Source organism: Pholcus phalangioides, unplaced genomic scaffold, assembly GCF_987345545.1.
Source record: "Pholcus phalangioides strain wild (caught in Gottingen) unplaced genomic scaffold, Ppha-v1.0 ptg000015l_1, whole genome shotgun sequence".
In the NCBI taxonomy this organism is placed as follows: domain Eukaryota; kingdom Metazoa; phylum Arthropoda; class Arachnida; order Araneae; family Pholcidae; genus Pholcus; species Pholcus phalangioides.
This window is the reverse complement of record NW_028301608.1, coordinates 83,403,127-83,423,286: the sequence shown is the minus strand read 5'-3', so window position 1 is coordinate 83,423,286 and position 20,160 is coordinate 83,403,127. Positions and strand designations below refer to the sequence as shown.

The window sequence follows — 20,160 nt, the reverse complement described above, 5'->3', positions numbered from 1 at the left end:
ATAGACTTACCGTGCAATTCTTGAGAAAAGTCTTGAATATGGGGTATCGGGTAAGAATCAAATTCCGTAACACTATTTAGACGACGATAATCACCGACAGGACGTACAGTACCATCTGCCTTGGGCACAATATGTAACGGTGAGCTCCAAGGGCTTTTGGAGGGCCGGATAATCCCTTGTTCCAAAAGGAATTCAAACTCGGTTTTCACCTGTTGTTGAATTTTTGGATTGAGACGGCGAGGTTTGGAAGCCACCGGTGGTCCTCGAGTGATGATATGGTGTCGCGTCACATGTTTCACTGTTTTACCGATCTGTGAAGGGTTGAAGACATCTGGGAATTCTTGAAATATAGCACTGTATTCAGAATCTCCAATGGTAGTGACGGAAGGTTGTGTTGTGGGCTTGATCGATCCGAGTACCCGTAATGATGTTTGCGAATCGATGAGTCGTCGGTTTCGCACATCAACGATTAGGTTGAAGTTGCTGAGAAAATCAGCTCCAAGTATTGGTGAAGTGACGTCAGCTACGAGAAATGTCCAGGAAAAAGGTTTCCGGAGACCTAAATCAAGTTTCTTGACCGTGGAACCATAGGCAAGAATCTTGCTGTTGTTTGCGGCGAACAAATGGAAACTTGGGTGTAGCGCTGACGAATTTTTTTTAGGTGGGATAACAGAAACTTCACTGCCAGAGTCAACAAGGAAATGGTCACCCGTAACTCTGTCGATCACGAAGAGCCTGCTGGATTTGTTGCCCGATTCCATCATACCAGCGATGATGGAAGGTCGTCGTTTTTTTTCTGGAATTTACATGGCTGACGGCAGTAGCGGGCTTTCTCACCGAACTTGTTGTGATAGAAGCAGATATCCCGTGCTCGACTTGAACGAGATGTTGAACGCCTAGATCGTCGCTGTTGGGAGTTACTACGATATCTCCCTCTAGAGAGTCGATTCACCGTAGCCGTTAGCTCTGCCACTTGTTTGGTGAGCGTTTCGATGGCTGATGTCGAATTGGTTCGATCTGGAGTCAACTGTATTTGAGATGACGACGATGGCTGGATTCGACACACGTAATTTTGGGTAGTGACTTCAGCCACTTTGTCGGCTAGGACAGCAAGTTGATCTAATGGCTCACTGGAAACCGATAACACTGCTTGAATATTTTGCGGTAAGCGTTGCATCCACAAGGTGCGCAAGAACTCGTCAGTGACTTTGTTGCCGGAGAGTTCTTTCATCTTTCGCAGCAGTTGACTTGGCTTTTGATCACCCAGCTGTAGCTCGTTCAAAAGTTCCTTGACTTTTTGATGTTCCGTCGCGGCGAACTCCTTTATGAGGCGATCCGACAAGGCTTGATAGCGGTTGATTGCCGGAGGATTTAATATCAGATCCGAGACGAAAGACAAGCATTCTCCGTCCAAGGAAGAGACCAAGGCTGCATACTTCGTATCATCGTTTGTGATTCCACTCAGTTGAAAAGCACTGTTGCACTGTTGAATCCATAGTTGCACATTCGATTTCCAAAACGGAGGTAATCGAAGTCCAATCCTCGAAACTTGAGCATTTTCTTCCGCCATCGCTCAGCTCCAACGGGAGAGAGAGAGAGAGAGAAAAAAAAAAGAAGAGAAGACGAGAGAGAGGAGGAGGTCACACACCAGAAGAGAAGAAGAGCAGACGATGATGCGTGGGCGAGAGGGGTCTGTTCTTCAGGGGCCTGTTTGAGGGAAGAATGGAGTCGTCGTAACCACAGACATAATGGAGGCTCGGAAAGAAGAAAATTTCCGAAAATGCTTGAGATTAAATCTTCAATGAAGATGGACTTTTTTTGATGGTTAATGTTCCTAAACGTCGCTGGTCACCACTGCGGAGTCACCACACAGAGCCACAGCTTCTTAATAAACATTTATTACGACGACACAAACATGATAATCTGGGTTAATGAAAAAGACAGGCATAGAAATTTTTGAACCTCACGCTTTCGTGTGCAGTGACTCTCTGCTCTGCTGTTTTCCAGACGGTCGTCTCCAGTACCCGGGATCACGTGACACACTCGAGGTCGTTGACCCGACTCTTGAGGGGTCGTCTGCGTGAGACACCACAATCTCGTTTTAATGGCGAGATACAAGCAGGCTGTATTAAAGAGCTGATTGTCTAATGGCTGTCTTAAGAGTATCTTAAGCCCGCCCCCCCCCTCCCAAGTGATTTTTCAGAGGCCCTACCAGGCAAATTCTTGAAACTGCACCAGAACTAATTTTTGTGAGGGTGCCAGAGTGGCCCATGTATTAAGATGGCTTTGGCTACAAGTGCTGAGAAATTGGTGAATGCAAAATCAAATCATCGCCAACATCTGTGACTGCCAATTCTGTATGTCTACTTCAATAAACACAAATTTCAGAGATGTAAAGCAAAACAAAAGGCTAAATTTCTCCTGAACTATTCTCCTGGTTTATTGTACTCTCTTTCGAAAAACTCATGTAATGGACAATTTTTTTGGCGAATTTGACAGATTGTAATTAGAAGTGTGGTCAGAGGTTTTGGTGACAGTTCAATTTTGCATTTCACCAATCTTTCAGTTATTGTAGATTGCCATTAAATGCAAATATCCTAATGAAAATGGTGTCACTTTATAGAATTTTTTCTGCTCTTTTCAAATAGATTTGTCTATGGGTTTTTAGGAACTTCGCAAATTTATGTTTATTTCAGGTTTGAAGCATTTTTCTTTTATTCACCATAACTCAAAAACGGTAAGAGATAAGCCAGAGTTGCAACAGTGTTTTATGCTTCATTTGAGCTTACCTATCATACATTTACATTTGATAGATTAGGTTAAATTCTTCCTGCATAACATCTCAGCTTATACTGTAACCACTGAAAAATCAGTGTAGTTTTATTACATATAGTATCCTGATCAACTAAAACACTTTTATTTGATAATCGCTACCTTAGTAATGATCTGATGATTGTTTATAACATTTTTCACATAAACCTGAATTTGCGTAAATAATTTTTTTTCTTTTCTGCACTAGAAGTCATTGATAATCAGTTGGAGCAGCCTACTAAACTCATCATCAGGAGACCATGAGAGCAATTCAAGGATAAGACAAATGTTTCACTGAAAAACTGAGCACGCTTATATCAAGATATGGGCAACGTTTATGATATAGATGAGTAATATGTAAGAAAAAAAACACCCACCATTGAAGCATCACATTGTTAACAGGAGTAATCTCAGAGTTCCCTAGGCTAAAGCCTTTTTAGCCTCCCACCAGGGTCATCTTCGGGGCGGTACACGAGGCTCTGCACCCAGGTGGCAGGCGAGCTCAAGCCTAACCACAATAGTAGGTGTATACACTCAAGTGCAACTAAATTAGACATAGCTGTTGGCATACGAAAGTGATGTGGATGGCTTATGATGTATGCAGCACTTTGGCAATAAAAGTGCTGCACAAAAGAGCAGTCATAGTTGAATGCATTATGGGCTAGACGGAAGATTCAAATACACTTGTGGGTACTCTTCAAGAAGGCAGAGGTAGCATTCACATCTGGAGACTGTTTATGTGAAGCTAAATGGAACCACTGGTGCATGTGACATCATCCCTCATAGAAAAATGATAGAGATTTTTGGTGACCATGTGCACCTGTTTGCACAGCTGCAGCATCTCACCAGCAAACTCATGGATGCATAGTGCATTGTCTTGTAAAACAATGTACTATGCATCTACTTGGATACCATTGCTCCTGCATTGTATTTGAGTGGTTGGAGGAACAACTCCACTGACATTAACTTGATTTCCTGATCAGCTAGGTTAACAGACCTCAATCCAATCGAACCCATTTAGAACCCTGCCCTTCCACAAAATCTTCATGAACTGTGGGAAATTTGACAAGATCTATTTACACCCAAACGCTTCCGGTGCTCTGTTGAGTCCACGCTACCTTTACACCCCTAAAAACCACAATGCACACTTTGAGAATCACTGTTCCACAGTATAATAAAATTGTGTGAGGATGATCAATTCGTTCTGCAGCATAATGTTAAAAATGTGTTAATTCCCTGGATTAATGGCTTGAAATGACAAAAACCATTTGCAAAGCCTTCCTGATTCAGAAATTCATTTGGTAATTTGGATAATTTTGAATAATTTAAAACACTAATTTGCTATCATTAAATGCCAGCATTATTATTGGTATTAGTAACAAAGTATATTAACAACAAATTATTTACAAGAAATAATACATATAAAACAAAACATACACAGTAAATACACAACAAATGTTTAATACCACAATGTAACATCTCACAGGTAAAAAACGCTGAAAATCATCACATCTTCGGAATGGGTCTCATGACATTGATGTTTCTGTTTTTATGGCAAACCCTTCAAGTGATAGAGCCATCAATATACTACAGGCTGTAATGATGTCACTGGTTGAACATAACTAAAATAATGTCAAACACCAAAGCACCAATAATAAATTCACAATTCCAAACTCAGATATACTATCATGTATATTACAAAAATGTAACTAAACATTAAAAGTTTACTAAAACATATTATACTAAATCGAATGGAATAATAAGGGATTCTGATAAACCACCACATGAATTGGCAAACATTTCTGTAAGTAGTGTATTTAACCACTCATAATTATGACACATCTTATTTTAAACCACATGGGGGAGTAAAGTATAAACTGTAGATGCGCATTTTCCTATTTCAAAAAAAAAAAAAAAAAAAAAAAAAAAAAACCCATCGCACAGTCCACAGCAGCACATAATATGCATGCAAAACTTCGTTCGTCAGTAATGAAATCTCGAGTAATGGAAGGGGTTGTTTGTCATATTGCTGTAGAAAAAAAATTTGAATTTTTCTACTCATATCTTTAATATATATACTCATATCATATAATCTACACTAAGAAATTTCCATGTTTTTTTTCAACATTTAATTCACATATTACATACTGGGGTCGATGAAGTGTTGAATGATGTTCAGATGCTATAATGTATCTGATGATCATGTGGAGGAGGAGGCTCCACAAGAGATCCCAGAAAATGTTTGCGGTGCATAGACAACAGTCAGAGTATTAAATAGAAAATGTTTCTTGTTTATTATTATAAGGTAACAGTGAGCAGTTATATGCATCACCTGAGAATTATCAGCAAATTCCTTTTGTTGGATCTATCAGAAACCAATGAAATGACCTGCATAATATACCAGGGCTTGACAAATACCAGAAGCAAAGTTGACTAAGAAATTAGTATTGGCGTCTAAAAGTTTCTACATGTAATTGGTAAATTAGCATCTAAGGGTGGATACATTATTCTGATCTCATGGCAGCATTCCATGTCTTCCAACATGGAAAAGGGATCACTAAGTCTTGGAAAAGCCAAATAACTGTTGTTAAGGACCATTTTTTTAAAACCAATTATGCTCGGCTCCTAAGAAATTTATGTAATGGCTAATTAATAAATGGCTCCTCTGGCATTTAATTTTTCCCCAATTTGCCAAGCCCTGTAATACACATTAATAGTCAATACATATTCAAATACCAAACTTACATATTCGTGGTGATAAACACTGAAAATTACAAAAACACTCATTTCATAATTATCAAAATGAAATTGAGTGCAATGTGGTACTCATGCACTCAGAGAGTACATGCGATTAAATGCACACATGAAAAACATTTCCTTAAACTGTATTTTCAAATCCAAAATTGTTAATAAAGAAAATATACTAACTCGAAATCTGTTGCTGGTATCAGTGATCGAACTGGAGAAGTGATATATTTACTTTCCACAACTCCAAGCAAAACTGCAGTGTCATCTGAATCTTTCGGAACAATGCCACCATCATAAGTTTTAAGCATCTCGGTAATCCACTCTGCTGCTCGCATTCCCATTTTTGTTCCAAGATTTCTGTCGAAAGGAGAAGGCGTATCACCCTGAAATGTAAAAATACTTAATGAACACGCCTATATCACAAAGTATTCCTCAAGTGTAGGCCTACATAATTATAAAATAGTGCTATAGAGATAATGAATGATTATTTACGAAACCCAATGGAACTTATCCATCATATATTACACAAGTTATATGTACAAGATCATTTGATGAATTACTTAATATCAGTCCCAAAAAATTCATACTTCTGTTATTTAGCTACATTTAGTGCATTCAAAATTTTATTGACTATTTTCAGGGAGAGAAAAAATATTGGCAAGTGTTTAAAACTATTGCTTGTGATTTTTTAATGCACAAAATTACCAATTCTTTCTTTAAGAAAAAGAGAAAAAAAGAGAGAGAGAGAGAGAAAGATGAGAAGATGTAAGATGCAACTACTAAAGTGCATTGGTGATGTTGAAATGAAAGTTGTGTTGTGTGGAATCCTCTGAATCAGTTTTTATGACTCCATGAAGAGTATTTAAAATATAGAAAAAAATCATACCTGTTGTAAATGACCAAGAACATTTTCTCGCACAGAATAAATATCTTTTCCTTCTTCTGCATAAATTCGCCTTATCGTTTCAGTGTTGTAATTTTCACTGGCTTTTTCATTCCTGCATATAAAAGACACATTGTCCATCAAATTTTATTAATTGAGATTAATAGAGATATACTAGATCAGTATCTCAAATTTTACTGCAATGGATAACAATGAATCTACTTTTCAATACAAACCTTGCTTAATTAATATTAAAATGAATAGAAAAAAATTAAAATGTCTTCTCTTTTTGACTAAAGTTTACTACTAAATAAAAGTAAACAGATTTCCATCAAAGAGAAATCTATTCAATGATATTTGCACTACACATTGAAATATTTTATTAAAACTTCAAATCATATTTAAGTTAGTTAAACTAGTTAGTTAATCTACATTTTTCTGCATTTTATCAGAACCACTGTTTTTTTTTTAACATTAGAATCTACACTGCTAAGCTAAACAAAAGTTTCCTGACAAAATAAAAAAAGTTGCCTTTAACAAGTAACTTTCACCTTGAGCAACAAGTACTTTTTTACTTTGTGTGAAAAGCTTTTTTTTTAAGATTTTAATTTTTAATACATGTAATTTGTTTTAAAACTTTAATAGCATAAAAACTTGCTTATCAAAAGTTTGAACACATCAAAAATTTTAGTTTTTAATGAAACTGAAATGACCAGGAAAATATTTTGCTATTTACAGTAAACATCAGATCAAGCCTTCAACATCAAATAGTAACAGTATTAGAATACATTTTAAACATTTGAAAAAATAAAATAAAAATGTAGTACTGATCAAGGAAACAAACTGTGCTACCACATACACAATAGAATACCCTGGCACTGAATTACTTCACTGCAATTTTTTTTTTTAACTAATGTTGTGAGATCTTAATTTTTTATTTTCACACCATAAACACGACCACAGACTTTGATAACAGAGGATATTGAATCCAAAAAAGCAGAACTCTAACCTCAGAATGAGACCTCCTGGCACTCCCGAAATAATTTTAAGTCTCAGCTGTGAAGCATCGGACAACAACTGTCTAGTTGTGAATTGCTCCTCAAATATATATGTCACATCAGCTTCACTAGCAAGACCAGACATTGTGGTTAGATAACCGCAATAACCACCCATTATTTCGGCTACAATTGCCCTATTTTTCATGCCTCGTGCTGACGTACAGACTTTATCACATATCTAGACGAATAAAAAGCAATTCAAAATTATGGTCAGCAGGTAAGTACTAGTGAAAAGACTGCTATAATTTTGAATATATTTTTGAAGGAATGAAAATTAATACAGAACAAGATAATCTCATGATAAGAGTGTTCTATGCTCCTATTTGAAAAACCTTTTCCCCATGCAGAACTTTAAAGTATTTTAATTAAAATTAATTCATTCAACATGTAAAATCAAATTTCAAAGTAAAAATACGAAAAAAATTCTTGTGCAGCATTTAAAATGATTAAATTTCAGTATTTTTTGATTTCAATTAAAAAAATCAAAAACCTAGAAAAAAAAAGCCCCTTTCATTTTCTATCTGTATCCACTAAGAAAAATGTGTGATGTCACTCTCCACTGTTTATGCATGTATGATTGACTGGATACCAAGCCGAGATGAAGATGAGTTTTGCAAACAAAAGACTGCAAGGGGGAGGGAGGACAGAGGTTCGATTTCCTGCAGGGCATATGGATTTTCTTTTCTTTCCAAAACTCATCTTTATCTTTCCTCTTGATATATCTAGTCTATCATACTTTGTTTATGCACTCAGTCAAATACATAATTACCACCAATATGTTTAAAAAAAAGTCTAGCAATGATGATCCATATTTCAATAATTATTAATCAATGATAGTGATATGCTGACTTATGTCAATGATTTGTTTCAAGAAAAACAACATAAGTCAAAAAAGACATTAGTCTGGTATATTTTTCCACTGTGATATAATGTGTTTCCCCCCCCCCTTTCTCCGCGAAGGTGGTGAATGTGTAGATTTTCTTTATTCTTATCTATTTATATTCCCAACACGACTCTTGGAAGTAATCATCCCCATTCTACAGAATGCAATGTGAAAATCCTTTAAAATTTGCTCAAACTGTCTAACTAAGAAAAAAAAAATTATTCAAGGACAAGACTATGTAAATTTTGGATGACAAAAGGCCAAGTATTAATGTATTTGCAATTAAAAAGTTATCATAAATATAAATGTGTTTAATAGTACACATATATCTAAATGTGATTAATAGGAAAAAGTGGTTTACCTTAGTGATTTCATTCAGAGCAGTATCACTTCCTATAGTTAAATCTGTTCCAGGGACATTATTATCGATTGTAGCAGGGACAACAACCATAGGAATACACAGTTCTGGATACCTATTTCTATGCTGAACTAATTGCAAAAGAGACTTATATGCCTATAAAAAAACATTTAAGAGTTTGTTTCAATAAAAAACACATTGCATTAAATTAATGATATTGTAGTTATTTAGGTTTGTACAAACAGTTCAACACAAAGCTTAAAAATGAATGTCGTCCCATATGAAGTGTAATAAAGGATATATTAGTGTATGTGTTCAGAAGGCATACAACTGTACAATGTACCTGAAAGTCTCCAATTATGAGCAGACTCTTGATGCTATAATTATTTAGTTGCTTCACAATTTCAGGCAAGTAATTTTCAGGAAGTGTTCTAGTGTATAACAAAAGAAAAAAAATTATAGTAGTCAATAAGATTGGTAAAGTTGTGAATAAGTATGAAATATAACTAAAATCGTTCTTAGAGGAAAAAGCATACCTTTTGACACCAAGTAAAGCACCACCTTGACATACCCATCCAGAAACATTGGACCATGACAATTCCATAACCTTATGAAAAGTAGGAAATGTCTGAGAAACTGGTTGCTTACCACGTTTAGAAATAATATTTTTAATAAAAAATATATTCATCGATTTTTAATAACTCCCCCCCCCCTGCACCTTTCAATTTCAATATATGTAAGACAAGTCTAATTAGTCTTTTATGATGAAAGTAGTAACATAGTTATCCACCCAAGAAATGAAATTTCACATTAGAATAATTTATGCATAAAAGACGGAAGGCACCTAAGCATAGACAATTTATCAGGACTGAAGCACTTGGTCCATTTGTGGTGAGTTTGCAGTGAAGGAAAAGCTATGAGGATACAGCATCACTCTTTTTTATGACAATCACAGCCTTTTAACCAATATATAGATGTGCAACTTCGGTAAGGTATGGCAAATGTTTTTGCTACCATCATTAACAAAAATAAATCCTTGCGTGTAAAGTAATACATGTAAGAAAATTACATAACAATTTTAGTTAACTATGATGATGGGGTAAATAGCATAGTTGATACTTTCAGAAATTTAAGTGTGGTGTTCAAAATCAAAAAAGTTTTTCCCCCCCTCGGAAATTACTATACACTGAAAAGGGATTGAGAAATAGGAAAAAATTATTATCTTGCATTATGAGTATTTGAACTTCATTTTGACTTCAAGTCGATGTACGTTAAGTAAAAAGGGTGGGGAATCTTTTATTATTTTTTCTTTCATATTCTTTTTCCCATATCTTTTATTTTTCTTAGTTTTGCATCTTCTTAAATTTCTTTTATTTTTATATTTTCTTAAAATTTTTTTTTTGCTTTCATATTTTTTTGTACCATAGAATTCTTGATAGCACTTTTCTCGTGCTTCAACTGATTGTCCACACAAACATTTATTGTAAATATTATATATATTTTTATTAATGTCTCATATGTTATATAATCTTATTATTTGTGTTTAATATTATATTCAATATATGTATACTCATATCATATAAACTCTATTTATCTGAGATATAATATTGCATTTCAGTCCACAATACATGTGACTTCTTGTCACAAGGGCATGTAGAAATAAAATATTTTGTAAAAAGACACATAATTCATTAGTTCCAAAATATATTTTTAGTAATTTTTCAAAAATCATAAATTTCACTAAGAATTTCTGTATATGTGCTTTTTAACAACCTCCAAAATATGGGAATTTTTTTCTGTGGTGCGAGAAAATACACTCCCTACTCTTCACTGCAAACTTGACCTCAAACGAACTATAGCAAGCCAAAAAGCATTATAACAATGTATCTAAAATGTGATCATTTTAATGTCGAAAATCAATATAAACCCAGAGCTTAACTTCATTTATTCATAATTTAAAATTCAGCAATTTCAAAAACTACACAAAATGAAACTTACATGTCCTCCCCTTAAACCATCGAATCCATCCTTAATGCCAAGAACTGAAATACCTTCTCCCAAACACAATCGTACAAAAGACCAAACCACAGCATTCATGCCGCAACAAGGGGCTCCAACATGCATAACACCAACAGTGAAAAAATCCTTAGGATGAAAAACATGGGGTAAAAATCAGATACCAGAGAGAATTAAGATTACATAAAGTAATTACAAAAATTCCCCATATTTTCCTATGTATAAAAAGACTTCAAATTCTTAGAAATTGCCTTTATGCTCATAATTTTATGAAAAATGTAACAGAAGATACAGTCGATGCTCATTTTTACAAACCCGTATAGACTTGAAAAATTATTTTGTGAAATCAAAAGTTCACAAATCGGAAAGATGTTTAAAAGAATAGTATGTTGTTCGGGACCAGAAGATTAGTTCAAAAAAACATGCGGTTCGTAAATATGAGGAGCCTAAAATATAGCATCAACCCCAATCTGTCCCTTTTTCATTTGATTTGTGTATCATAATTGATTAAACTGGTGGTTTGAGAAATGGTATGATAAATTATCTCATAAGTTCTCAACTTTTGCTCCAAGGAGCTCTAAAGGTTTTGTCTGCCCTTCCCAGGTAACTCTATGGGCGCCACAGGAAAATAAAATAAATCAATAAACTTGATGAATAAATTTTTAAAAAATGTGGCCTACAGGACTTTGCCATAGAAATTATAGACTAAAAATGGTCCATGAGGCAAAAAACAAAAAAATTTGAAAATCTCTGCATTAGCTTGTTGATAAGGCCATTTCTGAGTAGATCAAATTCTACTTCGTCTAACTGCTGTTCGTCTACTTTTCTCTTTGTGAATCACAATGTAAAAAAAACAGAAAGGATTGTTCTTGGCTGCAGATGAAAAAAAATATTTTGAAAGAAATTAATGAGCGAACTCTTACAAAGACTGAAATTGCAAAAAGTACGAGATTCTAAAAATTACAGAGTTCTCGAATCAAAGATCAGCAAAAGATTGTTTTGGCTGCAAGTGATTCCAGTGGGTTTTTCATTATCCCGAAAGTATTTCAGAGAAGTGGAATTTGCGTGAAATTTTAGTCTGCATCAATTGCATGGAATCTCATATTTACCAAAATGCTGTAATGAAGCAAACAAAAACAAATGATTTTAATGCAAATCATCAATAAAGATTAATGACTAACTCATTTTTTATGAAACCATTCTATAATATTCACTACCTTATTGTTATTATTTTTTCATCGTCGCTCCCATTTACAAACTAATTATCAAGTCCGTACAGGTTCGTAAAAATGAGCATCGACTGTATATAGTTACAGACTCTCTCCGTTAGTGGACAAAATTTTCTGCCTCAATGGGTGTCAAACATTATAAACAACAAGTTCCACTATACAATCGAAAAAGTATTAAAGTTTGAATTTACATATATATTTTTGCTGGCTACTTTATAAAACCAAAATAATCATATCCTTGTTACGACCTTGAATATAATACTCTGTACCTTGAATTCAGAAGTTTCTTTGGGAGTTAAATTCAGCAACAATTCACACATCTTCAAATTATGCTCAAAGGTCCTAAAAAAGGGGGAAAAAAACCTTTGATATTACAATAGCTGAAAAAAAAAAAGTTTCACTTTTTTTTTTTCAAAAACGTTTTGAAGAATGTATAACAGAGGATGGGACTAAAAAATTTTAACGATATATATTTTTCAAATTCATATTGTGCTATGTCTTCTATACATTATTGAACAGAAGAAAGTGAAAACCCAAGTATTTGATGTCTATCAAAATTTACATACAGGGTGATGCCTCAAGTCCCTTGGCTGCAAGGTACTGGGGCATACCATTGATCCTAGAGGCATGCTTCCAATTAGAAAAAGTATCCATATGATATGCAAACCTAAAGTATGTCATTCATATTGCAAGAGGGAATATAGTTATTAAAATAAAAAAAATTAACTTCTCATTTGGTTATCCCGTCCTAAAACATCTAATTAAAAAATTGTTGCCCTGTTTCTCCTAAGCCCAATAAAAAAGAAAAGAAAAAAGAAAAAGAATTCTATGTTTCCAAATGCAATATTAGCTGAGTTATATGAATTCAAAATTGATGCAAATTAGGAAAAGAACTACAAACTAACGGAAAAAATTATGCTATTTCTAGCCCTTCTTCCCAAAAAGATTTTTTCTAAAATTATATATCAGCAAATATTGCCCTTACGAACATAGAATTTTTTTTTTGTTAATCTCAGGAGAAACCAGGGAACAACTTTCTAATTGGGTCTTACAGGACAAAATGTCTGAAGTCTACACTTTTGTTATATTGTTATTTTTGGATACTTTTTCTAATTGGAAATATGCCTCTAGCAGACCTGCCTTCTTCCAGTAGGTAAAAATCCTGTAAATTTCTAACGAAAATCTAGTAAACGTACCTTTGAATGTTTAAAATTTTTTATGAGCATAATTTAGAATTAAAATAAGTAGTAATACATAAGGGTGGACCATATTACCCATATTTTTCAAAACAGCTGTATTCATCATTATCATTTGGCGTCTGACTTTTCTAAAGAAATGTACAGTTTTTTCAATGACGCTTTCATGAATTTCTGATATTTACTGGATATTTTCATCCTATGATGAACTTTTTTTGTGTGGAATCATTATACTTGACCGAGATTTGTTGAAGCCTTCAATTTCCCGCATATCTACAATTTTCAGGCAAATAAACTGATAGCTTTAACTACAACTAGTGATGTCCTGTATTTTCTGGAATCAAGATCCCGATTTTTTGTAATTTTCTATGAAATCCAGACTCTATGTTCCAGACTCTGCTACAAAGCTGGGCTGTTTATTCATTCATTGCTATGAAATATGATCAGTGTAGTAACACAGAGTGAAAATACGGTTATTGAATCATCTACCAGCCAATTTACGATTAAACACATGTATAAAAAACGTTTTTAATGTGAACGAGCCACTGTGTTTGTTACACTCCCCTTCATACAGACTGCAGCAAAAAAACAACAAACTCAATATATTTTTCCTTCTTTTTCTCAAGTTATCATTTCTAAAGAGATGGCAAAATCGGCAATTTCAATGCATAATTTGGAAGCCCTGATAATGTCTATAAATCTGGCATTGCCAGGCTAAATCCGGAAAGTTGGCAACTCTGCTCCAAGATCAACGGTTGTTCGCCAGTAATTTGCAGTCAAGAGACTTAAGGTGTATGAATGTATATTTTTTTTTTTCTCAATTGACAATCACAATAGGTAATTTTTATTAATCTTTTTATAAAATTATTTATGCTCTCTAAAAGTTTGTTACATAAAAAATGTTCAGGAAATTAAGTTTATGTACAACGAAAAATATCTCACCTGCCTCGCATTGCTATAGCATCATCCCATTTTTTCTCTTTCAAAGCTGTTGTAACAGATCTTGTCTAATAAAAATACAATATATTATTCATCTTTTAATACATATCATATTTAAAAGTAGTTGATCATTTTTGTCGCACCAGTCATTTTCTGCACATAAAGGCTTATTAAACCAGGACCTACAGTTTATAGCCAATTCCAAACGGCAGCGGTCAACATTTCTGCCTTTTTATGCTCACCAAGAGGTGGGACTCTCTGCTGTAGCTTTTTTTTTCTGTAGTTATGTTGTCGCTGTTTCTATGTACCCTCATGCCAGGAAAGATTCTGACAAGGACATCAGGTATCAAACTCACGACACCTTTGAACATCCTTTGATATAATGTGACCCCAGAAAGATGGCCTCTGGCCTTGTATGATTTTCATCACGAAAAAAAGAGGGTTCAATCTTCAGTAGTATTAAAATTGAACCCTCTTTTTGTGATGGTCATGCAAGGTCAGAAGCGATCTTTCTGTGTGGTCACACTATACTTTCAGAAAGCATAGGTGCCAATTCACAGACTTTAAAAATCTGTAGTTTATCCCATGATGGCACATTCCGCACCAGAGAAAACATATAAAACAAATAAAAGGGAAAAACCGAAGACTTTTTAGAAATTTCAATGGGTGACCATATACAATGCCCGTTTTTTCCGGGATGCATTTTTCACTGTCCCAATTTTTTTAGCTATAATTACCACTTTGCTTGGTTTTGGCATTATATTTGGTGACAATTACCAATTTTTCGTACTTGAAATCCTGATTCTCCATATTTTTCCACAGGAAACGGGGTCAGTCTGAAATTGCAAGGACAAGAAGAGTATTTTCTTCAGGGATTTTCCATTAAAACAAAGCTTAATTTGATTACTTTTAGGGATTTTTCTATGAAGATGCAAAACTGGAAAAATTGGATTTCTGACCGGAAGATTTTAATAAAGCTGAAAAATCGGAAGCATTGGCACCAATGGGCGAGTATGTTATTGACCTGCCTGAGCTACCGTGCTCTTTAAATTGAGCCCTTTAAAAATGTGAGATAAGTTATGTTCATTTGTTTAACGTCAACCCGAGATCCAGCGATATTGACCTGACAAAAAAAAGATTAACCCTTTGACTGTGTAATTAGTTGTATAATTATTTGTGTAATTTACTTAATCTTTTTACTGTTTTACGACAAAATAACAGTGGAGAGATCGTGATTCTATGCACCAGTGGTTGTTTTAAAGTTAAAAGTGAGCTCTTTTTTTTTAAAATCTTTTACCGGTCTAATTAAAGATTTGATTTTCTATTTTTTTTTTAATTTCCTGTCATGATCTTTTAGTTTAGACATATCAACCATAAAAGTCATGAAAAAAAATTTTCTTGTATGTTTTCTAGATTTGCTCATACACATAGAAACATTAAAATAAAAACAAAAAAAAAAATTAAACTTTATTCTTCCTTAAAAATAGGTGATTTAAAAAATTAAGAAAACCTCCACTTGGAATAAGTGCTGAAATGAATAAAATTTTTGTTTTGTAAATTAAGTTTGGAATTTGCTCAAGCATTCAGGAAAAAAAAAATCAAGTACTTTTATGAGAGAAAAATATTCTTTTGCAATTAATAAAACTGATGTTCCCAAATAAGAACATTAGCCATTAAAAGGTTAACCAGTCGATTATGTTTTTTTTATTCTTTTAGTAATATTTTGATTGAAACAGACCACAACGGAAACAAACTCCACAGTTAGGTGTCTCAGTCTTAAGCAAGTCAGCAGCATTAAGCAAAATAAGCATGTGCTTAGGGCATCAAGAGAAAGGGGCACCACAAAAAAAGATCAACTAGTACTTTTTTCTTAACGTACAATTTTTCCCCCAGTATCAACAACCTGGTAGAAATCCTAATTTTAAGAGCATTTGACTACAGTTGAAAATTATCAAAAGGTTGACCAGAGATGCAACTAAAGGCCCGTTTACACGATGCAAGCGCTTTAGTTGGTAACTTAATTTTTAGTTGCCAAGTACGATACAATGTATGCAGACGATAAGGACCGTTTACACGGCTTTAGTTGACAAGTGCGCAAGTGCAGAAGTGATTTAGTTGGTAAGTCAGATAAGAACGGTTCTATTTTTTCCGGTTAAGTAGACATATGCGCATGCGCCAGTGGGCGTGACCTGCCGCGCTGGAGGGGTCATTTTGCTCTCTCACGGAGGGGTTTATTTTGATCTCAAGCGTGAACCTGTTCATACTCCGTCGTCTCCTGAAGTTTCGCCAGAATTCCGCGGAAATATTGGATGGTGAGGTGGCCAGAGGACACAACCTTCAAGTTTGTTGAAAAATATCTTCGCCATGAATGTTTGTTGAACTATAGAAATGAAAATTACCTTAACAAACAAGCTAAAAATTATTCGATGTTGGAAAAAGCTATAGAATATTCTGTCGACGTGATGTCAGGAGTGGAAAAAAATTGAAGATTCAAAAATATTTATCGGGTGGGGAGGATTTATATATTAAAAACTGGAGGGGGGTTTCGAATATTTCTCTCGTCCAGAACGAATTTGCTGCCATCTGTTGTAAAAATTCATGATCAAATATTTAACATAAAGATGTCATCTCTATAGATTAAATTAAAAAATAATAATGATTTCGAAAATTTGGAAATAATTTTTGTTTAATGAATTTTTATTATTTAATTTTTAACCCTTAGAATTTCCTACGAATGCCAAGAATCTTCTCCAGTATTTTCGGCTTTCATAATTCATATAATTTATCTCCTCTTCAACTTCGATTAAAATATCATATAATCGATATTTACAACTTGGACGAGAAATTGAGAAATCTTATATTTCTTCTCGATGACTTACATAAGTTTATAATATGTTGTGTATTCTTTTTTCCCCTGTGGCGTCATCTCTCGCCCCCCTTACGTGGATGCAGAGGCGAAAAAAGGGGACAAGCGAAATGTTTCCCTTGCGTGACCTACTTCTTGCTCAGTGTGTTGCTCTCGCGCAAGTGAGAAAAAAGTTTCCCCTTTTTTATTGAATAAATTTATTTAAGTGAATAAATTTATATTCTTTAAAAAAATATCATATAATGTGGCTGTGATCACAGTATTCGTAAGTTCTAACCTGATCAACTTCATCCATCGTTACGAAAGCTATGAGCTTTAAAAAAAGCACCTCTCTGAATGCCAGATAAATAAAAAATTATTACTATTATACTCCCGCGCGTTGTGCGTCTGTCTCTCTCCGTGGATTTGAGTAGACTGAAGCGCGCATGCGCTAACTGCTCTCGCCTCCGTAAAAATTATCCAATGAGCATCTACTTGCCACTTATACGTGTGGACACTTTCAAGAAGAATCGGTAAGTTAAAATTAAGTTGCCCACTAAAGCGCTTGCCTCGTGTAAACGGGCCTTAAGGGAGAGCAGGTGGGGGGGGGGAGTCTGCTTGTTGAGGGCGACACAAAAGCAGAGGAAACTAATAATATTGCAAGTAAGAGCTTGTGTTAATGCCCAGTTTTTCAATTGAAATTTTGTTAAATTTCCATAAAATAAGACTAGAGCCATCTCAACAGCATGTAGCTAAAATATCTGCCTAGCAATTTGCACATACATACTTTCTCCAAAATTTTAGAGAGACCAAACTGTCAGGAGGCCTTCCTAACATTTCAGTCTCCCGAATTGTGGCATCATAGATCACGAGTAAAATGATTTTTCTGAAGCCCCCATTCTAACATAAAAATACCTGCTTACTGATTTGAATACTTACTATCGAAAATTTTAAAGATTGTTGTGATGATGATTTAATTGTCATGAGGGTCCCAGGCCATGTGTTAAGGAGTTAAGAGGGTGAAATGTTAAGTTTAAGTGGGACAGAGAGGGCACCAAAAACATTTAGTGCTTAAGGCCTTCATATGTCTTAATCTGGCCCTGGGCTCAGATTAGCCACAACAAGTTTGAAAACCTCCGCTTTGTACCTAGCACTAATTTAATGCATTTCATTACACTAACTAAATTCTACAATTTCACGGATTGAATACAAATAATCAAATCATCCATTATTTCACTAAACTACAAACAATAATAAAGTGCATACCGGGCAAGCATACTGACCATACAAGCAAATAATGCCTGACACTGCCTGGGATTTCTTTGTATTCTCAGACTTGAGAAAGTGACAAGTGTACATGCATATACACAGAAAGAATATCAATTTTATACACAACTTACCTTTAACACAGCTTACCTTTTCAACACATTCCATAAGAGGAACTCGAGTGACATGGTTTCCTTCCAAAGAAATAACAACAGGAACTGAGTCATGCAGCATTGTCAGCAAAGCATGCGCACCTTCAGCACCCATGCGAGAGCCCTTATTAGTTGATCAAATTTAAAAAGATGACAAATTTATTTCTAAAAAAGGATTTTTACATTATATTGAACTACTAATAAATTTTGCATCTTAATTTTACGTCAAGCTAGTGAGGGGTATATTTTTCTTTTAACTCTTTGGTTAACACTATGGAGCTTCTGACAGACAAAACTTTTTTTGTGCTGAGTTCGCAATCAAGTCATCAGCTAACATATGAGATGGTGATCTGAAGAATGAAATCATGCAGCTAATGTTATGCATTTGTTAGCTACATGTGTCAATGTGTTAAATAATAAATTTTGATTATCCCTTTAATAATGATCCAATATCAAGGTGAATGGCAGTGAACTAATAAGCAAGTTGATAACCAACAATGAAAAGAGATGGTTATTGATCAAGAAAAGACTAAATGTCAAACAATTTCACATGGGGATTCTTTGCAGAAACTGAAATTTCAGCAGCGTGCACCCTAGCTTAAAATTGAAATGCAGCAATAATTGAACAAAGCATTGAAAAAATAAATGAGACCAAAAACTTTATTTAGCTCAGTTAAATTAGTAAAAAAATTAACTTCCCTTTTAAATTTTGATCAAAAATAAAAAAGTGGGTAAAACTAGGATCACACTATAAAAGTTTTATAAAAATTATTTTGTAAAGGTTTTATAGTGTAATCCTGGCCCTACATGAATTTTCAAAGTGACAAAAAAAACGTCAGATTTAAGAGATTACTGTGGAACCTCACATGACCCACACTCCCAGTTAAAGCAGACACTTTTTTAATTGCGTCAACAGGTTTAATATTCAGTGAAACTCCCCTAGGTAGCCACCTCTATTCCCGGCCAGCCCCTTCCCTTCACGGTCAGTTTTCTTTGGAACGAGCAATAGGCTCCATAGACATAATACAAAAATCACCCCCTTTCTGCGGTCAGTGGAAAACCTGTCAGCAGCTACTTCCTTGTAGATAAGAGTTTAAAAAAACAAGTGTTTCAGCGTTTTTTTTCCCTTCCTAGTGCATTCAGAGCTGGTAGTTCTTTTTGTATAACCTTATAATCTTTATACATCAACATAAATACCTTTTCGGATCAATTGGATTTTCTGTTAATGTATGATACTATCAGGTCAGAAACATTTGTAAATAGGATGACAAAAGATAATACTATAAAATTGCTGCTAGCTGGTGATACAGTTAAAAAATTAGATCCCGGGGTGACAGGGTAAACCAGACAAATATAATCTATGATCTTTACTGAATAGGTAAAGGATGTGAAAGTTTCGGCTTTCAGTATACTTTCTTCAGAGATTCAGTAGAACAACGGTGAGGAAGTAAAAGAAATGTGATGAAAAAGCATGTACAGTACTTGCTATAAAGAAAGAACAGATTCAGGATAATACAGATTAAGGAATTGATCGAATGATCTGGTATTTCAAGTTCTTGCATAAGATACAGTGAAACCTCGATATACATATTGGTACAGAACCAAGAAAAAATACCTTTGTAGACAAATTACCTTTAAATTGACAGTCAAAATTATCATCACGTGTCATCAAATTTATCATTCTGTTGGCAACTTTTCTAAATTGACATCTTTAGTATCAACAAAAAATGTGCCTTTGAGTATTTATTCGTTGCAAAATATTTTAATGGATTAGCT

General features: G+C 34.4%; 2 protein-coding genes across 4 annotated transcripts in view; both read right to left on the bottom strand.

The window, feature by feature from the left end:
- LOC149076862 (ATP-dependent 6-phosphofructokinase-like) overlaps positions 1 to 20,160 on the bottom strand; it is a 46,293-nt gene that overhangs the window by 3,799 nt on the left and 22,334 nt on the right. The window contains exons 10-20 of one of the 3 annotated variants that reach the window (XM_089244585.1): positions 18,383 to 18,508; positions 14,125 to 14,189; positions 12,256 to 12,328; positions 10,740 to 10,886; positions 9,278 to 9,348; positions 9,085 to 9,172; positions 8,745 to 8,897; positions 7,452 to 7,678; positions 6,446 to 6,557; positions 5,740 to 5,942; positions 4,278 to 4,433 (exon numbers count right to left, since the gene is read on the bottom strand). In XM_089244585.1, coding sequence (XP_089100711.1) covers positions 4,391 to 4,433; positions 5,740 to 5,942; positions 6,446 to 6,557; positions 7,452 to 7,678; positions 8,745 to 8,897; positions 9,085 to 9,172; positions 9,278 to 9,348; positions 10,740 to 10,886; positions 12,256 to 12,328; positions 14,125 to 14,189; positions 18,383 to 18,508 — 1,308 coding nt within the window. In that variant the 3' untranslated portion in view covers positions 4,278 to 4,390. Of the gene's footprint in view, positions 1 to 4,277; positions 4,434 to 5,591; positions 5,943 to 6,445; positions 6,558 to 7,451; positions 7,679 to 8,744; positions 8,898 to 9,084; positions 9,173 to 9,277; positions 9,349 to 10,739; positions 10,887 to 12,255; positions 12,329 to 14,124; positions 14,190 to 18,382; positions 18,509 to 20,160 lie in introns of those variants that run through there. The other 2 variants (XM_089244586.1, XM_089244587.1) reach the window with 2 other exon arrangements.
- LOC149076863 (uncharacterized) lies at positions 761 to 1,570 on the bottom strand. The gene has a single exon (XM_089242299.1). It carries the CDS (start codon positions 1,568 to 1,570, stop codon positions 761 to 763), a length of 810 nt encoding a protein of 269 aa, XP_089098425.1.